The sequence below is a fragment of the Rhinoraja longicauda genome, chromosome 1 (assembly GCF_053455715.1).
Source record: "Rhinoraja longicauda isolate Sanriku21f chromosome 1, sRhiLon1.1, whole genome shotgun sequence".
In the NCBI taxonomy this organism is placed as follows: Eukaryota; Metazoa; Chordata; class Chondrichthyes; order Rajiformes; family Arhynchobatidae; genus Rhinoraja; species Rhinoraja longicauda.
In genome coordinates, this window is record NC_135953.1 from 54,348,396 (window position 1) to 54,366,513 (window position 18,118).

General features: G+C 40.9%; 2 protein-coding genes across 3 annotated transcripts in view; both read left to right on the forward strand.

The window, feature by feature from the left end:
* fam149a (family with sequence similarity 149 member A) overlaps positions 1-2,399 on the forward strand; it is an 86,602-nt gene extending 84,203 nt beyond the window's left edge. For both annotated transcript variants that reach the window (XM_078397585.1, XM_078397596.1), the window contains exon 16: positions 527-2,399. In XM_078397585.1, the coding sequence (XP_078253711.1) occupies positions 527-606 (80 nt within the window). In that variant the 3' untranslated portion in view covers positions 607-2,399. The remainder of the gene's footprint in view (positions 1-526) is intronic.
* A 3,426-nt stretch (positions 2,400-5,825) lies between these two features.
* Positions 5,826-18,118, forward strand: part of LOC144599432 (cytochrome P450 4V2-like) — a 37,929-nt gene continuing 25,636 nt past the window's right edge. Inside the window, exons 1-4 of the mRNA XM_078410312.1 lie at positions 5,826-6,066; positions 8,248-8,360; positions 11,458-11,543; positions 17,775-17,965. Of these exons, the coding sequence (XP_078266438.1) occupies positions 5,886-6,066; positions 8,248-8,360; positions 11,458-11,543; positions 17,775-17,965 (571 nt within the window). The 5' untranslated portion in view covers positions 5,826-5,885. The remainder of the gene's footprint in view (positions 6,067-8,247; positions 8,361-11,457; positions 11,544-17,774; positions 17,966-18,118) is intronic.

Sequence of the window (18,118 nt, forward strand, 5' to 3'; positions counted from 1 at the left end):
TAAATTACGGGCAAATAAGTAACACGTAAGAAACAAGTGAATATCAATTAAAACTTGGGGGGGGGGAGGAGTGGGGGGGGGGGGGGGGAGGAGTGGGGGGGGGGGGGGGGGGGGGGAGACGGCACAGTGGCGTAGCGGTAGAGCTGCTACTGCCATACAGCGTCAGAAATCCGGGTTTGATCCTGACTACGGGTGCTGTCTGTACAGAGTTTGTACGTTCTCCCCGTGACCTGCGTGGGTTTTCTCCGAGATCTTCGGTTTCCTCCCACACTCCAAAGACGTACAGGTTTGTTTGTTAATTGGCTTGGTATAAATGTAAAATTGTCCCTAGTGTGTGTAGGGTAGTGTTAATGTGCGGGGATCGCTGGTTGGTGCGGACTTGGTGGGCCGAAGGACCTGTTTCCTCGCTGTATAACTAAACTAAACTAAATTTCATTGTGCCGTTTCAGGAGAGGTGACAATAAAACACTCTTGACTCTCTAATAAAGTTTATTCTCATCTGTTTCTCTAATTGTAATCATTATAGGTCCACAAGTACATCTCCAGTCCAAAACCTTCAACCGATTTCATACAAATTCAAAAAAGCGATCCCAGGTGGTTTTGTAGGCACAGTAAGTCAACCGACTGGAGAAATGAGACTACGGAGGTGACAAGGACAATATGAGGTCACAGCCAATACTCAGAGAAAACCTAACTAAAAGAAAACAAGATGAAAATCCAAAGAGTTTGAAGTGAAAAGACTTGCTTCAATGATCCTTAATGGTTTCAAGCAATTAATGATACACAGTGTGTTTGTTGTCTTCCTATTAATTAATGAATTTCCATTAAGCAAACTATGCAACCAAAGCATTTTTTACGGGAACTCTCCAGGCAATTTGTCAGGACTTTAGGCATTTCACTCTGGGATAGTAGCATTTGTAGATATCACATTGGAAAACCTGACTCCATAGGTAGAGACAGACAGGATTGGTGTTGGGGTAGTGTGTGGGGTTGGTCAGTTGTACCCGGGCGACTGCCTGAGCTTGCACATACTGAGCGGCCGCAAAACTCAATCCTCTGATATGAGAAGCTAGCTCCACACTGCCTTACATCTTTATTCTGTGACCCTTTCATTGGTTCTAATATACTGTTAATACCTCAATAGGTAACCTACAGAAGGGCAGCTACTGTTAGTACATCATGTGTTAACTAAAACAGAATAGTTATTGTTGAAACTTTATGTTTATTGAATGGAATGTGAGCAAGCAAAAGGGAAATATTTAGTTTGTAGTTAAGTCACAGAAATGCATTTTTTCTTTTTTAGATGAATACAACATGTTGTAGATTATCAGTATTTATGCAAAGACAAATTGATGGCATGCATTTGCCATTTCTCTCAAATTTCACTCAGAGGCAACATGTGTTTTATTTTATTTATATTATTTATAAATGAAAAATATGTTTCTAAGGTATTTTAATAATGTCTTGCACATTTCATTCCCTAATGTATTTAATGTTACATAATCTATTTATTGTATATTGTATTCAAATACTCTATGCAATGACAACAATGGAGCTCGTAAACTCTGGAAGCCAATAATCTTTCCCTCTAATTTGTTCAAATTTTATCATGTTGGGATTGAATGGTGGATTCAAATTTTAAATTGATCACTCAATCCTAATTTATTATGCCAAATCTTATTGAAGAAGGGCATCTTGTTCTAAGAGTACATGCTTTCAATTAAGAATCATAACTTTATATGGTGAAGCTAAATGGACAATTAATGGACAATCTAGCATGTTCTTAAAAAAGGGAAATGCTAAGGATGAGATGCTATTTGTACAAAATAATATAAATTAATCACCAAGGAATGGAAATGGGAAACAGCATATTTTCAATTTCTTTAACAGGTTGGCTGATTTGTGTACTAATATCGGTATCAGTTTGTTTTATTATTGTTCAATTTTGTTTAATTTTCCAGAAAGATTTGGCGCATTATTTTATAAAGAGAAGGTGAAGTGAGGATCAACTGTTTTTTGTAATTGGTTGAGACAAGTTTTGATTGTGTTTTGAAGCATTAATTTGCCAAATTTTGTTTGGAACTGTGCGTGTGTAGATACAGTGATTTTAAAATGTACAGTTTGTGATATTGGCAGATGAATATTTAATTCATTTGTATGATATTCCTCTGCTACTTTTAGTTGAGTTTTTCCATTGCCTCTGTTGAAGCAGAACACCTTTCACAGAAACTAAGTGTTCTCCTTTACCACCATTGTAAACTCTGACCACCATTGTAATCTCTGACTAATACTGTTTGGATTTTTTGGTAAGTCATAAAATATGGTTTTATAGATGAAAAATAATTTTGTTATTTCAGAAATCTTTCTTTAAGTCTTTGTGTAAATAAACAATATTTCATGATCCAATACGAATTAGCTTCCGCATTTATTTTCACTTAGATGAAAAGTAGATACCATTTCTCAGTGATACAAGTAGATGTGTGTACGCTTAATGAATAATAACTTGGTGTCACTTTGGTTCAATTGGCATATTAACATATAACATATAACAACTACAGCATGGAAACAGGCCTGTCCGGCCCTACCAGTCCACGCCGACCATTCTCCCTGACCTAGTCTCATCTACCTGCACTCAGACCATAACCCTCCAATCCCCTCCTATCCATATACCTATCCAATTTACTCTTAAATAATAAAATCGAGCCAGCCTCCACCACTTCCACCGGAAGCCCATTCCATACAGCCACAACCCTCTGAGTAAAGAAGTTCCCCCTCATGTTACCCCTAAACCTTTGTCCCTCAATTCTGAAGCTATGTCCCCTTGTTGGAATCTTCCCCACTCTCAAAGGGAAAAGCCTACCCACGTCAACTCTGTCCGTCCCTCTCAAAATTTTAAAAACCTCTATCAAGTCCCCCCTCAACCTTCTACGCTCCAAAGAATAAAGACCCAACCTATTCAACCTCTCTCTGTAGCCTAAGTGCTGAAACCCAGGCAACATTCTAGTAAATCTCCTCTGTACCCTCTCCATTTTGTCGACATCCTTCCTATAATTTGGCGACCAGAACTGCACACCATACTCCAGATTCGGCCTCACCAATGCCCTGTACAATTTCAACATTACATCCCAACTTCTATACTCGATGCTCTGATTTATAAAGGCAAGCATACCAAACGCCTTCTTCACCACCCTATCCACATGAGATTCCACCTTCAGGGAACAATGCACAGTTATTCCCAGATCCCTCTGTTCCACTGCATTCCTCAATTCCCTACCATTTACCCTGTACGTCCTATTTTGATTTGTCCTACCAAAATGCAGCACCTCACACTTATCAGCATTAAACTCCATCTGCCATCTTTCAGCCCACCCTTCCAAAAGGCCCAAGTCTCTCTGTAGACTTTGAAAATCTACCTCACTATCAACTACTCCACCTATCTTAGTATCATCTGCATATTTACTAATCCAATTTGCCACACCATCATCCAGATCATTAATGTAAATGACAAACAACAGTGGACCCAACACAGATCCTTGGGGCACTCCACTAGACACTGGCCTCCAACCTGACATACAATTGTTTGCAAAGGTCAAAGATTTAAGAGTTTGATTTCCAGTACGAAGCTCACCATGTTATCTAAGGCACAGATTAATGCAGAGAGACTGCTCAAATTAGATAGGAGAGCTTTAGAGGGATATGGGTCAAATGCAGGCGGGTGGATCAAGCATAGTTGTGACATCTTGGTCGGCATGGGCAAGTTGAACCAAAAGACCTGTTTCCATGCTGTATGACCTTATGATTCAATGTACCTTAGATGGAATTTTAAACTTGGCCCCCTTTCCATGAGTGAGACATTGAGGTCATTACTAAAGCTAGTTTAAGGTTCACTACTGATTTATTAAGTGCTTTAAGATATACTTGCCTCAATATTAATTTTACAGAAACATTGTTAATTGGCTTCTAAATTGTCTCTACTGCATAGTATAGAACTAGTATACATGAGATCATTGATCGACGTGGATTCAGTGGGCCGAAGGGCCTGTTTCCAAGCTGTATCTCTAAACTAAACGTAAGGACGCAGAGGGGTATGTTTGGGGAAGAAAATGGATCAGAGGAAATAGAAGGGAGAAAGATCCAGAGGAGTATTAATATTTAAGAGTTGTTGAAATTTGCAATTTTTAGGCTTCAAAGTTGGAGAAATATTTTGTTCAAATGCCAAATGTAGCATGAGACGAAATGGAATGCCAAACCAGGAAACATTTGAGACAGCATGAGCCCGTGCTGTTAAAGAAGTTATGACCTTGTATGTGCTGACACATGGCATAAAGTATGGATATTAGAATGCTCTGAGAACAGTGAATCTGAAATGTGAAGAGTGAAATTTACGTCTGAATCTTGCTAGCATCAGCCTACATTTGCAAAAGGGAACTGCTGATATTTGACCACATGGTTGTAAGTCTAGACTTCCCTGGATGGGCTATTTGCCCGGGTGTGACCAAATGAATGATGACATCATATCAGTCACAATGCTCCAAAATTGAATTCCACAGAAACCATGCAGTTTCCAGAAAGTCATATCATGGGTAGATCGGTTGATGAAGGCTTTTGATATGTTGGTCTTTGTCAGTTAGGGAGATGATATAGTTGAGATGATATAGTTGAGACGTTATGTTATAGTTGTCCAAGATGTTGGCGAGGCTGCACTTTATGTTTTATGTTCAATTTTGGTTCAGTGAAAATTTATGAGGATGTTGCCAAGACTCAAGGGCTTGAGCTTTCGGGAGAGGTTGGGACTTTATTCCTTGGAGTGCTGGAGGCTGAGGGGTAATCTTATTGAGGTAAGAAATTATGTTGAGCTGTTCTTCTACTACTTTTGACCCCATCCATTTATTTGGCCAAGACTCTCCACCTCAGTTCACAGATCCTCTTTTGTGTTATCAGAATTCTTGATATATCAGATATCCTATATAAATTACTTGGATGTAAAAGTAGACGGGTTGGTCAGTAGTTTGCAGATGATATCAAGATTGCTGGGACCGTGGGAACGGCTGTTAAAGTATACAGCGGGGTACAGATCAGTTACCGACATGGGCTGAAGCAAGCGTTCAGGGACATGTGCAAACTCCTCAGCGACAGCACCCGAGGTCAGGATCGAACTGGGGTCTCTGGCGCAGCTCTACCAGCAGCCCCTTCTGTGCGGTGCGATGTGTGGCCACCCCTAACGTCGGTCTTTGTTTATAAAGACCCCAGTCGTCTTTTTAATGAAAAACGTAACCCACTCTCGCCTCCAAAGGTAGAAAAAAAGAACTGCAGATGCTGGTTTACACACAAAATGACAGAGTGTTGGAGTAAGACCTCGCACGGCTTCGTCCCTCTATCCCAATTGTACACACAGATAATACAACCACTTCATACCAGTGAACTGGCCCATTGAAGTCCATTGGCCACCAGCCCTCGCATTTCTGCTACCGTCCCCACAAGTTAAATAGGTTGAATTTTATCTTCAGAATTTGAAAGTCTGGGTCCTGTATCTCAACTCTCAGTGATCTCAACCCCTGGCCCTGGATGGACTCCACTCTCTTTCCTCTTCAGACTGAATGTGTCAATTTCAGGGCAGGGCGACTCAGTTCGCTGCGAGATGGAAGAGACGTGACAAAACACTGACAAACATCATGTGGCCAAAGCTCAGGGAACGCCTTCAAGCGGCGATGACACACACACACACACCCACACACACACACCCGCCCGTTGTAGGAGTTGCAAATGTTTGTAAATAGTGGAAACTCCGGTGAGAGTTTGATAAGAACGAGGTAGAAGGTCAATCCGTGCAGAGCCCGTCCCACTCTCCCATCCACCCTTCCCTTCCCCGAGCCGAGCGGGCCGGGATGGCGGTGCTGGTGCCCGGCACTTTGCTGGCAGCCGCGATCCTTACTCTCCTGCTTCTCATCGCTTTCCACTTGCTCGGTAATTATGTCCGAATGTGGTACAAGCTGAAGCACATCCCGGGGCTCAGCCCGACCCTCCCGATATTGGGCAACGCGTTGCTCTTTAAACCCAGCGGCGAAGGTAAGATCTCCCAGCGACGGCCTGCAAACAGCGAGTGCCATTTATAGACAACACACTTCATTTCGCCCAGCTGAGTTCCTCCAGCAGATTCCCTTTCTTCCAGATTCCAGCATCCGCACTCTCTTGTGCTCCCGAATACTTTGTAAACTGTGTGTAACGAGATTTCGTCCGTCACAGTCCCAGATCTCTGAACTATTTATGAAATCCGTGTTTAAGGTTCAGTGAAGAAGGAGGTTGTGTAATATGGTTCTTGTTCATCGAGGAACTCCAAATATTGTTGGAGACACAATTTAATATTTTAGTATAAGTAGTTCTGCACTAAGGCGCACTGCAATAATTGTGAATTAGACATAGTGATGAATTTGGGAACATTATTTGCATTACACCGAATTAGTTATCAAGCGATTTCGATACGGAACAAGAGAACCACTTAGTGACAGGGTTACTAGGAAATTGACAAGCAGGAAAAAAGCTGTCTTGGATTTAAACTATGGTATAGGTTTATTTTTGTCACGTGCACCGAAATACGGTGGAAACACATTGCGACTTAAACTCAGTTCGCTGCGAGGTGGAAGAGACGCGACAACACTGGCAAACATCATGCGGCCAAAGTTCAAGGGACGCCTTCAAGCGGCGAAATTATACTGTATATGAAAGAGTGTAATCAAGCCATAAACAAGTATATCAGGTAGTGCAAAAAGAAAAAAAATCCCACCGGAGAATATAGTGTTAGAGTGGTAAAGTGTTACAGGCACAGAAAAAAGTTCAAAAAGTCCACACTGAGGTAGGTTTGGAGATTGGACAATACCCTTAGTTTACTCGAAGGGACAAAACCTGTTTCCATGTAACCTCCCAGCAGTAATCAGATACCACTGTCTCTTAAGAAACTGACTGTTAGTTTAAAGGCAGGTAGCCATTCAAATTGACAAGCAATCGCTTCCTTTGACACTCGTTCAACCATACTCTAATAAACAATATAACATATTTAATATTTATTAGCTTACAGTAACAAAAATATACTTTTTGACTATTGAAAAGACCTTTGCAAATGAAAATCCTGTGGGTAAGAATAACTTTGTTATTGTGAGTTTGAAACACTTTGGCTCTTACCTCCTTTCTCCATTGACACACTTGTCTTTATAGAGCAATTTTCCAGAACAAAATATTTCTTAAAAACAAAACAATCATGTTATAACAGAACTATGTGAAGGTCAAACATCAAAATTTGATCCAGAATTCTGACTTTACATATTTTGATCTGGGCAGAGAATAAAGATAAATTGTATAGATCTATTGGGAATACAGCAAAGCTCTGACAACAGATCCAATTATTCTGAAATCCTAATAGCTTGGCATCAGATCACTCATTGTTACCTGCAAACTTGCTATCCCCTGCATCTTTGTGAGATCAGCCATGAGCCCAGTGTGTGACAAGAATATCATTGGCCAGAAACATGAATAGGTTTGCAATTGGACCCAGGTTAACAAAATAATGTACAATAATTTGGAAAATCTGTTGGTCTGGCACCACAAAGCCTCAAGGTTCATCAGTTTTAGTGTATTATCAACTCAGAGTGGCCTTTCTATCCTATTATCACAGTTTTTGTTGTAGCAGCAGCATTGGCCATAGCGCCTGTACATTTTATAAAATCAAAGAAAAAGCCAACTTTATTATTAATAGGTGTAACTATAGGACACCATTAAATTTAAATTAGCAAGAGATTAGAACATGTTTTAATATTATCACTGAAACTTTTGTTCGTGAAGCTCAATTTAGTTAAGTGCAATTGTATAAAGCTTTTCCTGATTGCAGGACAGTGCCAATATGCAACACATTTAGTCAAACCAATACACACAGTATGAGTGATTAAGTAGAACCCATGACCCAGTAAACTCTGTGATTGGTAGGAACATCATGGATGAGATTTTTCTTTTTATGCATCCCAATCACCTCGATTGTTCAAATGGGCCTTGCAAAGTGTCTGGTCTGATGCTTTGGAATTTCTAGGATGCCTAATATTTCAAAATTATTGTGAATAAATTCTTATTGAATTACTTAGATTTTAAGGAAAGGTGAAACTTGGTTGCTTCATAATTCTGCACCTTAAAATCGCTCATTGAATGTCTTTATTGTGTATTTTGGTGTTTTACATTTCCAACCGTTTTCTTTTGGCTCTTTAGACTTCTTTCTTCAGATGATTGAATTTAGTTCCAAATTCAGAGATCAACCATTATTGAAATTATGGGTGGGAACATTACCATTTGTCGTGTTGTTTCATGCAGAGACGGTGGAGGTAAGGACCAGCCAAATAGCCTTCAGTTTTGGGATTCATTTAAAAATGACATTATTTATTAATGCATGAAATTGATTGATTAATAGGACTGGCTGTTACAATCCCTGAATGTTGCTGCTGAAGCCATATTTTTATGCAAAAGGTTTAGACGGGGCAGAATTTGTTTCAAGAGGGTTTTCTGAAATAGTAAGTGGATACTCGAAGAGGGGCCAGGTGACTGGTGGAAGAGTATTTTGGGAACAGTGATCACAACTCCCTAAGTTAAGTTTTAAGTTAGTTAGTTAAGTTTCTTAAGTTTTAAGATAGTTATGAATAAGGATGTTTGGACCTTGCGACAGAGCACTAAATTAGGGTAAGAGCATTATTAAGCAGCATTATTAAGCAGGAGCTAGGGAGACTAAATTGAGAGCAGTTGTTATTAGGTAAGTCCACAGCTAACACGTGGGAGTTGTTTAAAGGCTAGCTGATTAGAATTTTGAACTAGTATGTTCCAGTAAAGAAGGATAAGGATGGCAAGATAAGGGAATATTTTTCTTTTTGACCAAAGAAGTTGTAAATTTGGTCCTAAAGAAATAGGAAAAGTACATAAAGTTTAGAAAGATGAAATCAGACAGGGCTTGATTCATGTCACGATGAGTAGCCGGCTTGATGTGCAGCAGCCTATGTGGTAAAGGTGCTCCTGAAGTGATATCGAGTAGGGAGTTCAAGAATTGAAGTTCAGCGACAATAGAGGAACAGAAAGTTTGCAAGGTGCTTTTGAAGAATCTTTCATGCGTTGATCTTGTGTATTTTATACACAGAACACATTGTAATCATATAATAAAAAGTAACTGCAGATGCTGGATTATACTAAAGATAGACACAAAATACTACATTAACTCAGGGGGTCAGGCAGCATCTCTGGAGAAAATGGATAAGTGACGTTTCAGATCAGGAAGGATCTCGACCTAAAAAGGTCATCTATCCATTTTCTCCAGAGATACTGCTGGAGCTACTCCAGCATTTTGTGTCTAACATTGTAATCATGTTGGTCCAGTGGTGGAAGGAGTACACACTCAAAATGCACTGTCACGGTTGCTACTGAGATTCTGAGTGTTGTTGGAACTACACTTAACCAGGAAATGGAGGAGATGAGTCAACGGTTTCAAATGTTTCAAAGGTCTTTTATTGTCACGTGTACCAATTAAGGTACAGTGATATGCAAATTACCATACAGCCACATGGAAAAAAAAAGCAACAAGACATACAACTACATAAAAGTTAACATAAACATCCACCACAACGGATTCCCCACAAGTCCAATCTACTTCCTCTTTATTCTCCTGCAGTCGGGGCAGTCGAACCATCCGTCAGGGCGATCAAAGCTCCCTCTGTCAGGGCGATCGAAGCTTCCCGCTGTCGGGGCGATCGGAGCTCCCTCTGTCAGGGCGATCGAAGCTCCCGCATTGGGGTGATCGAAGTTCCCGCGTCGGGGCGATCAAAGCTCCCGCGTTGGGGCGGTCGAAGCTCCTGCGTTGGGGTGATCGAAGTTCCTGCGTCGGGGTGATCGAAGTTCCCGCGTTGGGGCGGTCAAAACTCTCGCGTTGGGGCGGTCGAAGCTCTTGCGTTGGGGCGGTCAAAGTTCCCGCGTCGGGGCTATCAAAGCTCCCGCGTTGGGGTGGTCGAAGTTCCCGCGTCGGGGCGATCAAAGCTCCCGCGTTGGGGTGGTCGAAGTTCCCGCGTCGGGCGATTGAACCTCCCGTGTCGGGGCGGTCGAAGCTCCTGCGGCTTGGAGTTCCTGATGTCGGTCTCTGAACAGAGACCGCGAGCTCCGTGATATTAAGTCTGCAAGCACCCATGGTTGGAGCTGCGAGGTCGATATCTGGCAAAGGGATCGCAAACTCCGTGATGTTAAGTTCATAGGCACCCGGGATGGTGCTCTCAAAAGTCGCCCTCCAGCAAATGCCGCCAACTCCTCGATGTTAGGCCGCAGAGTGGATGGAGATGCGATACAGAAAAAAATCGCATCTCCGTTGAGGTAAGAAATTTAAAAAGTTTCCCCCAACCCTCGGCCCCCCACCCCCCACATAAAAACAAGCTAAAGGACACTAAAAATATACAATTAACACATACTATTAAAACACAAAGAAGGAAGGGACAGACAGATTATTGGCGAGGCAACCATTGCTGGTGCCACCAGGTGTCACTGCAGTGCAGTCAGACTTCAACATGGAGATGAAAGAGACTGCAGGTTTTAGAGACTGCAGCAAGATCAAAAAACTGGAGGAACTCAGTAGGTCAGGCAGCAGCTATGGAGGGAAATAGACAGTTTTGAGTCAAGACCCTTCATCTGGGCTGCCTGACCTGGTAAGTTCCTCTAGCATTTTTTTTTGTTCCAGACTTCAACCTGGTCCTGTCCTGCGGCAATAGACCTGACTCCACCACCTCCTTTAGCAGCAAGCACCAAATGTGGCTGTGTAAAAAACCCTTTTTCCTCAAATACAGTTTAAAATTCTTTCTTCTGAATTTAAACCTATGCCCTCCTGTTTTTGATACCCCCTATGATGGGATAAATATTCTATCAGGTCACCTCTCTGTCTAATTCGGTCCAGTGTGTCCTATTTCACTACTATTGAGTTTAGAATTGTATACAAGATTGATTCGAGCACAGATTGACTATTGTTTATAGTTCTGGTCCACACACTTATCTAAGTGAGTGTACTGGAGATTTATGAAGAAGAGTAGTGATTTCTGCCTGCTTCTTTTTAAGGTAACATTTGTGAATTAAATCCTTTGTCAGAATGGTCAATAATGTGAAATGTTAACACTTTCTCCTTCCACAGATGCCCTTTGACCTACTGATTGTTTCCAACATTTTCTGTCTGATTTAACTTCAGTAATTCAATCTGAAATTATTTCTAAAATAAATATAAAAGTACAAGCGATGAAGAATCAAGCGAAACTGCAGATGCTGTAAATCCAAAAAAGAAACAGAAAATGTAGGAACCACATAACAAATCTGGCAGCAAGGTGGAAATAGAAGCATAATTAATGTTTCGGGTCTGAGACCCTTCAATAGAACTAAAATCTTACATTATTCTATTTTGTATTTCTCTAGGTGGTACTCAGCAGTTCTAAGCATCTTGATAAATCCTATGCTTACAAATTTCTTCATCCATGGCTTGGTACTGGTTTGCTGACAAGGTATTGTTCCTGCATCTATACACTTGCATTTCAAATTTGCCTAATTAAGCTGTAACAGATTAAAATCACTGTAGGTTAATTTTCTGAGGCATTTTGAAGGTAATAGAGAATCGATCTTTAGTGTTTAGGATTTTTAGCATAGTGTCACCATATGGAATTACAATAGTTGCATTAGCAGCTGAGCAAAGCTGTTACAACTCTGTTGAAGAAAACTTTAAAACACGACACAAAGATCGGGCAAGACAATCAAGACTTTATTCAAGAGCGCCAAATACAGTGATCACTTGGAGCAATCTAGGAGATTGGTCAACGAGTAAAGATTCATCTGCTCCTTAAATACAGACTTTCCCTTTGATGTTCTGTTTACCATAGCAAGCACCTTGGGAATTTTCCTTCTTCCCAAATGGTTTTACAACACTCACATACCATTCACCTCCGGAAAACACAGAACAGTACACACAGCCAAATGTCACCCCATTACAGATAAGCAAATGTCCTGTTACCCTTTCAACCTTATTTTATTGTTTTACGACTGCCATTTGTCCTTTGACAACAGAGAACAGAATTTGACTAAAGTAAATTATAGTCCCCCTCAGTGTGTTGGGCTCTAAGACTTCCACTGTCCATGCTATGTAGTCAAGTGCAGCCCAGCTACCACTGGACTTTGCCTAGTTGAACAGCATGCAACTGGCCTCATTCTGCTTCATGATCTGTTACTGCCACTGTTTGTACCCTCTCTCATTATCACAGCACAAATGGAAGAGTTTAGTCAAATATGGGAATCCCAGAGCTGGGAAGGTCAGGGTTAGTTGCAAATGTCCAAATATGTTTCTCCTCCCCAATCTACTTTATCTCTCAACTCTCCACCTCCCATAGTGAGTTCCCTCAAACCCCCTTTTATAAGCTAAGGTCTGATGTACTCAACTAGCACAATACTGCATGGACCCTCATTTGTGTTTGACAAGACACACGCTTCAAGCTCCTACACATTTACATTCTTGGAGACAGGAAACCTGGCTGCTCATTTGTATTCTAAAAGACAAACACCGTGAATGCATCAAAACAAATGTTCCTAAAATAACTAAATAACTCAAAATCAGTAGTCCATAACTCTTCACCAATATCTTTAAACCCTTAAAAAATACATTATTATCAAGAAAAAAGTTTTAAAATTTCTCCTAATTGTTCCAATCTATCACCCCAAATTAACAATTTCAAATTCCTGGTATAAATGTATACTAATCACAATTTCCCCAAATGCCAATTTATATCTGAAATGTTGGCATCTCCGATCTCATCTAACACTTTAACCAGGATTCCACATGGCCAGTGTGGAATCCAGGTTTCTTTTTGAACTCAATTCAAAAAAGGTAAGAAATAGGAAGAAAACAAACTTAAAACACAGATAAGAAAAAACAGGCCAGTGTGGAATCCAGGTCTCTTTTTGAACTCAATTCAAAAAAGGTGAGAAATAGGAAGAAAACAAACTTAAAACACAGATTAGATAAAAACAAACTGCATATTTGCATTTTTCCTCTGTTAAAAGTAACTAAGAGAAAACAACGAATAAACAGTTAGTTTCCACATAGATAGCTTCTAACGCAAATCAAAAGAACAAAGGAAAAGATCTGTGTGTGGCTCCACCCCCACACAAGTTGCACAACTTCTGAGACACTACCTCTTAAAACACATGAGACTCGACAAATATATTTCACGTGGAGGAGGAAAATCATTCAGTCACATCCTATTTCATCTGAACAAAAGGATTAATTCAACATTCGCCCAGAACCGGTCCCACAAACAAGTAACAATCTTACATACAAATGAAAATTCACTCAAGTTGCCACACCTCATGCAAGATGCTGAATCTCGCAGATATTCACACACTTAAAACAATACAATTCTCACTCAAAGTAAAACACAGTCGTACACACCTCAAGGAAATCATTCAAACACTAAAGACTTTGATACACCAAATACATGTTCATACTTTGTTCATACATACAACACATTCTGAAGCACAGTCTCGACCCAAAAACCACATTGACATATCCCTCGGATCCCACTCGACTCTTCCCCCTCTCCCCGCCGCTACTGCTGCTGCTGCTGCTGCTGCTGCTTCCCGCCTCTTGGACATGGGCCATTTCTTACCCGGGAGGTATGGATGGGAAGGAGTAAACAACCCAATCCAATAGATCTTCCTGCCTTTCCTGCAGCAATTTGGGGTATAGGGGAGTGAGTTACAGGCATTCCTTTAGCCTCATCCTTTTCTTCTTTTAAAACAATTTCTACTTCTATTTGTAACTTCACACGTATCAGTTAATCCTATAACCTCGGGACCTCTTTTCCGTTTTGACGCCTCTCCCTACCGGTCATACCAAGCATCCCACTGATACTGTCTTATTTTACCATCCTGTGATTCTAGGAATTCCCTTAAATGCTTAAGCTTCTCGATATCGAAATACCCTATCAACGGGAATAGAAATTTTAAATCATCATTAATATCCCTATTCCATGAGTCTATCCACTTGCAAGTCCTTTCCCCATAATTATGGTACATATAATATATATGCCGGCGTTCCTTTAGGAGGCTGCAGTATCCTGCCACCTCATTGTCCTATTTTTCCTTAATTCTCTACCACCTCCTCCTTTGCTCTGGGAATTTCTAATATTCCCACTTCTTCTCACTTTCCCTTGCCTTCAAAATTCTTACTTCCGCTTCCCCAAATGAAGGGATTAAAAGTACCATTAGCAAATTTGCAGATGACACAAAGCTTGGTGGCAGTGTGAACTGTGGGGAGGATGCTATGAGGCTGCAGGGTGACTTGGACAGGTTGTGTGAGTGGGCAGATGCGTGGCAGATGCAGTTTAATGTGGATAAATGTGAGGTTATACACTTTGGTGGCCAGAACAGGAAGGCAGATTATTATCTGAATGGTGTCAAGTTAGGAAAAGGGGAAGTACAACGAGATCTGGGTGTCCTTGTACATCAGTCACTAAAGTAAGCTGGCAGGTACAGAAGACAATGAGGAAAGCTAATGGCATGTTGGCCTTCATAACAAGAGGAGTTGAGTATAGGAGCAAAGAGGTCCTTCTGGAGTTGTACAGGGCCCTGGTGAGACCACACCCAAAGTATTGTGTGCAGTTTTGGTCTCCAAATTTGAGGAAGGATATTCTTGCTATTGAGGGGGTGCAGCGTAGTTCACGAGGTTAATCCCTGGGATGGCTGGACTGTCATATGTTGAAAGAATGGAGTGACTGGGCTTTTATACACTGGAATTTAGAAGGATGAGAGGGGATCTTATTGAAATATATAAGATTATTAAGGGATTGGATACGCTAGAGGCAGGAAACATGCCGATGTTGGGGGAGTGCAGAACCATTCTTAAACACAGTTTAAGAATAAGAGGTAGGCCATTTAGAATGGAGATGAGGAGAAACCTTTTCACCCAGAGACTTGGGAATCTGTGGAATTCTCTGCCTCAAAGGCAGTGGAGGCTGATTCTCTGTTTTCAAGAGAGAGTTAGATAGAGCTCTTAAAGATAGCAGAGTCAAGGGATATGGGGAGAAGATCGGAACGGGGTACTGATTGTGGGTGATCAGCCATGATCACAGTGAATGGCGGTGCTGGCTCGAATGGCGGTGCTGGCTCGAATGGCCGAATGGTCTGCTCCTGCACCTATTGTCTATTGCCAATTGTCTGTTCACCACAGCAAGCACCTTAGGAATTTTCTTTCTTACCAAATGATTTTACAACACTCACAGACCATTCACCTCTGGAAAACACAGAACAGTACACACAGCGAAATGTCACCCCATTACAGATAAGCAAATGTCCTGTTTCCCTTTCGACCTAATTATAATGTTTTACAATTGCCATTTGTCCTTTGACAACAGAGAACAGAATTTGACTAAAGTAAACTGCAGTGAATGTCAGCTACGCATGCTCAGTTTCAACCTTCTTTAAAGCACAGAATTATTATGAAACATGAAGAGGACTTTAAACATTGTAAGCACTCTACCTTTCCCTATCCCTTTCTGTCTTCTTGAAGCTTTACAATTCATCTTTGTCACCACCTGTACGTCTGGTGCAATGCCAAAAGGTGTTGGATTACAGTAAATATTTAAAAACACAATAAACAAAAAGCAGAAGATCCCTTGAACCTGTTTTGCCTTGCAGTAAGATTATATTTGAACTGGTCTTAACCTCAACATTACTTTCCTTTTTTCTCCCCACATCCTTTGACTCCAATGCAGTTTAATTGTCCATCTTGAATATGTTAAATGACTTCACTTCCACAGATCTCTGGGATAGAGAATTACAATAGTGGAATTATTACCCAGCATTCATCCTTAATAGTTCCCTCAAAGCTATATATTTCAAGATGACCACATCTCATCCTTCATAGAAACATAGAAACATAGAAACATAGAAAATAGGTGCAGGAGTAGGCCATTCGGCCCTTCGAGCCTGCACCGCCATTCAATATGATCATGGCTGATCATCCAGCTCAGCAGCCTGTCCCTGCCTTCTCTCCATACCCCCTGATCCCTTTAGCAAAAAGGGCCACATCTAACTCCCTCTTAAATATAGCCAATGAACTGGCCTCAACTACCTTCTGTGGCAGAGAATTCCACAGACTCACCACTTTCTGTGTGAAGAAATGTTTTCTCATCTCGGTCCTAAAAGACTTCCCCCTTAACCTTAAGCTGTGACCCCTGGTTCTGGACTCCCCCAACATCGGGAACAATCTTCCCGCATCTAGCCTCTCCAACCCCTTAAGAATTTTATGTGTTTCTATAAGATCCCCCCTCAGTCTTCTAAATTCCAGCGAGTACAAGCCCAGTCTATCCAGTCTTTCCTCATACGAAAGTCCCGCCATCCCAGGGATCAATCTGGTGAACCTTCTCTGTACTCCCTCTAAGGCAAGAACGTCTTTCCTCAGGTTAGGAGACCAAAACTGCACATAATACTCCAGGTGCGGTCTCACCAAGGCCCTGTACAACTGCAGTAGAACCTCCCTGCTCCTAAACTTAAATCACTTCTACATCAACCCTTCATCCCAATAATCAATCTAGTTAATCTTCTTTGCACCATCTCCAACACAAGTAAATCTTTCCTTAAATGCAGAGGCCAAAACTGTACACTAATCAGATATGGACTCACTACTGCGCTATAAAGTTGCACCCAGGCATCCCTACTTTTACACTCCACATCCCGTGCAGAAAAAGCTGCATTTCATTGGACATCCTACCTGCTGGACCTACACATCGAATCTTTGTGTTCACGTACTAAAGATCCCTTAGAATGCAGCATTTGCCACCTCCTTCTGTCTAAATAATAAATGTTAGAGAAAACCTGTGTGCGAGTACATTTGGAATTACCCCCCAAGGCTTTTTAAAGCGATGAAAGGAATTTGATGTTGAGTGGATTAATGTTTTCTACAATAACATCACTGATAGTAATTTTAGTTCACATTCAGGGCTACTGGATATAGTGAGAATTTAGACAAATACAAATGTTTTTATGGAATTCTTTGATTGGCTCTGCTCTCAATCAGTCATAAAAACAAACATATTCAATAGGAACATTTTGTCTATTCAATGTATCAAGTGGTCACTGCACAAGTTTATGATGCACCTGAAGCTGGGGAGTGACCACTTTTTAATAATTGATATGCTTGAGTTGTGACATTGAGTTTGGCAAAGCTAAAAATCTTGCAGCTGGTGGAAATTTGAAATAAAAACAGAAAAAATACAGGAAATGCTCATTAAGTCAGGCATCTGTAAGGCAAAATAGCAAAGATATTCTTTCAGATCAGCTTCAGAATAGACCTAATAGATTTATGGGACACAGGGAACTGTAACGCTGGAGTAAAATACAAAGTGCTGCAGTAAAGGTGTGGTTCAGGCAACATCTGTGGAAGGAATGGATTGGCGACGTTTCAGGTTGGCACCCTTCTTCGGTCTGAAAAACTTGAAGAGGTAACCTGACCTGAAACATCACCTTTCTGCTCCTTCCACAGATGCTGCCTAACCAGCTGGGTTACTCCAACACTGTATTTTTCTGATAGATTATTCATTGTCAATGTTAACTCTGCTTCTTCCACCGATGTTGCCTAAGTTGCTGTATTTCTATATTCATTTTGCTGTTGGTATGGTATTCTCTTTGCAGTTATTTTTATTAAAGTGAATCTTGTCTTTGTAATTTCCTAAATTTTTATTTTCTAGTACAGGAAATAAATGGCGTGCTAGGAGAAAATTAATAACTCCAGCATTTCACTTCACAATTCTGACGGAATATCTTGAGGTTATGATTGAACAGGCCAATATATTATTGGGAAAACTGGAGAAACAAGTGGGAAAGGGACCTTTTAACTGCTTCAATGACATCACACTATGTGCTTTGGACATAATCTGCGGTAAGTTTGGGCAGCGTGATTGAAATGAAACGGCAGGGAAGTGTAAGAATTTAAAACACAGTAATTTAGTTTATAGTTTAGAGATACAGCGCGGAAACAGACCCTTCGGCCCACCGGGTTCGTGCCGACCAGCGATCCCCACACATTTGCCTT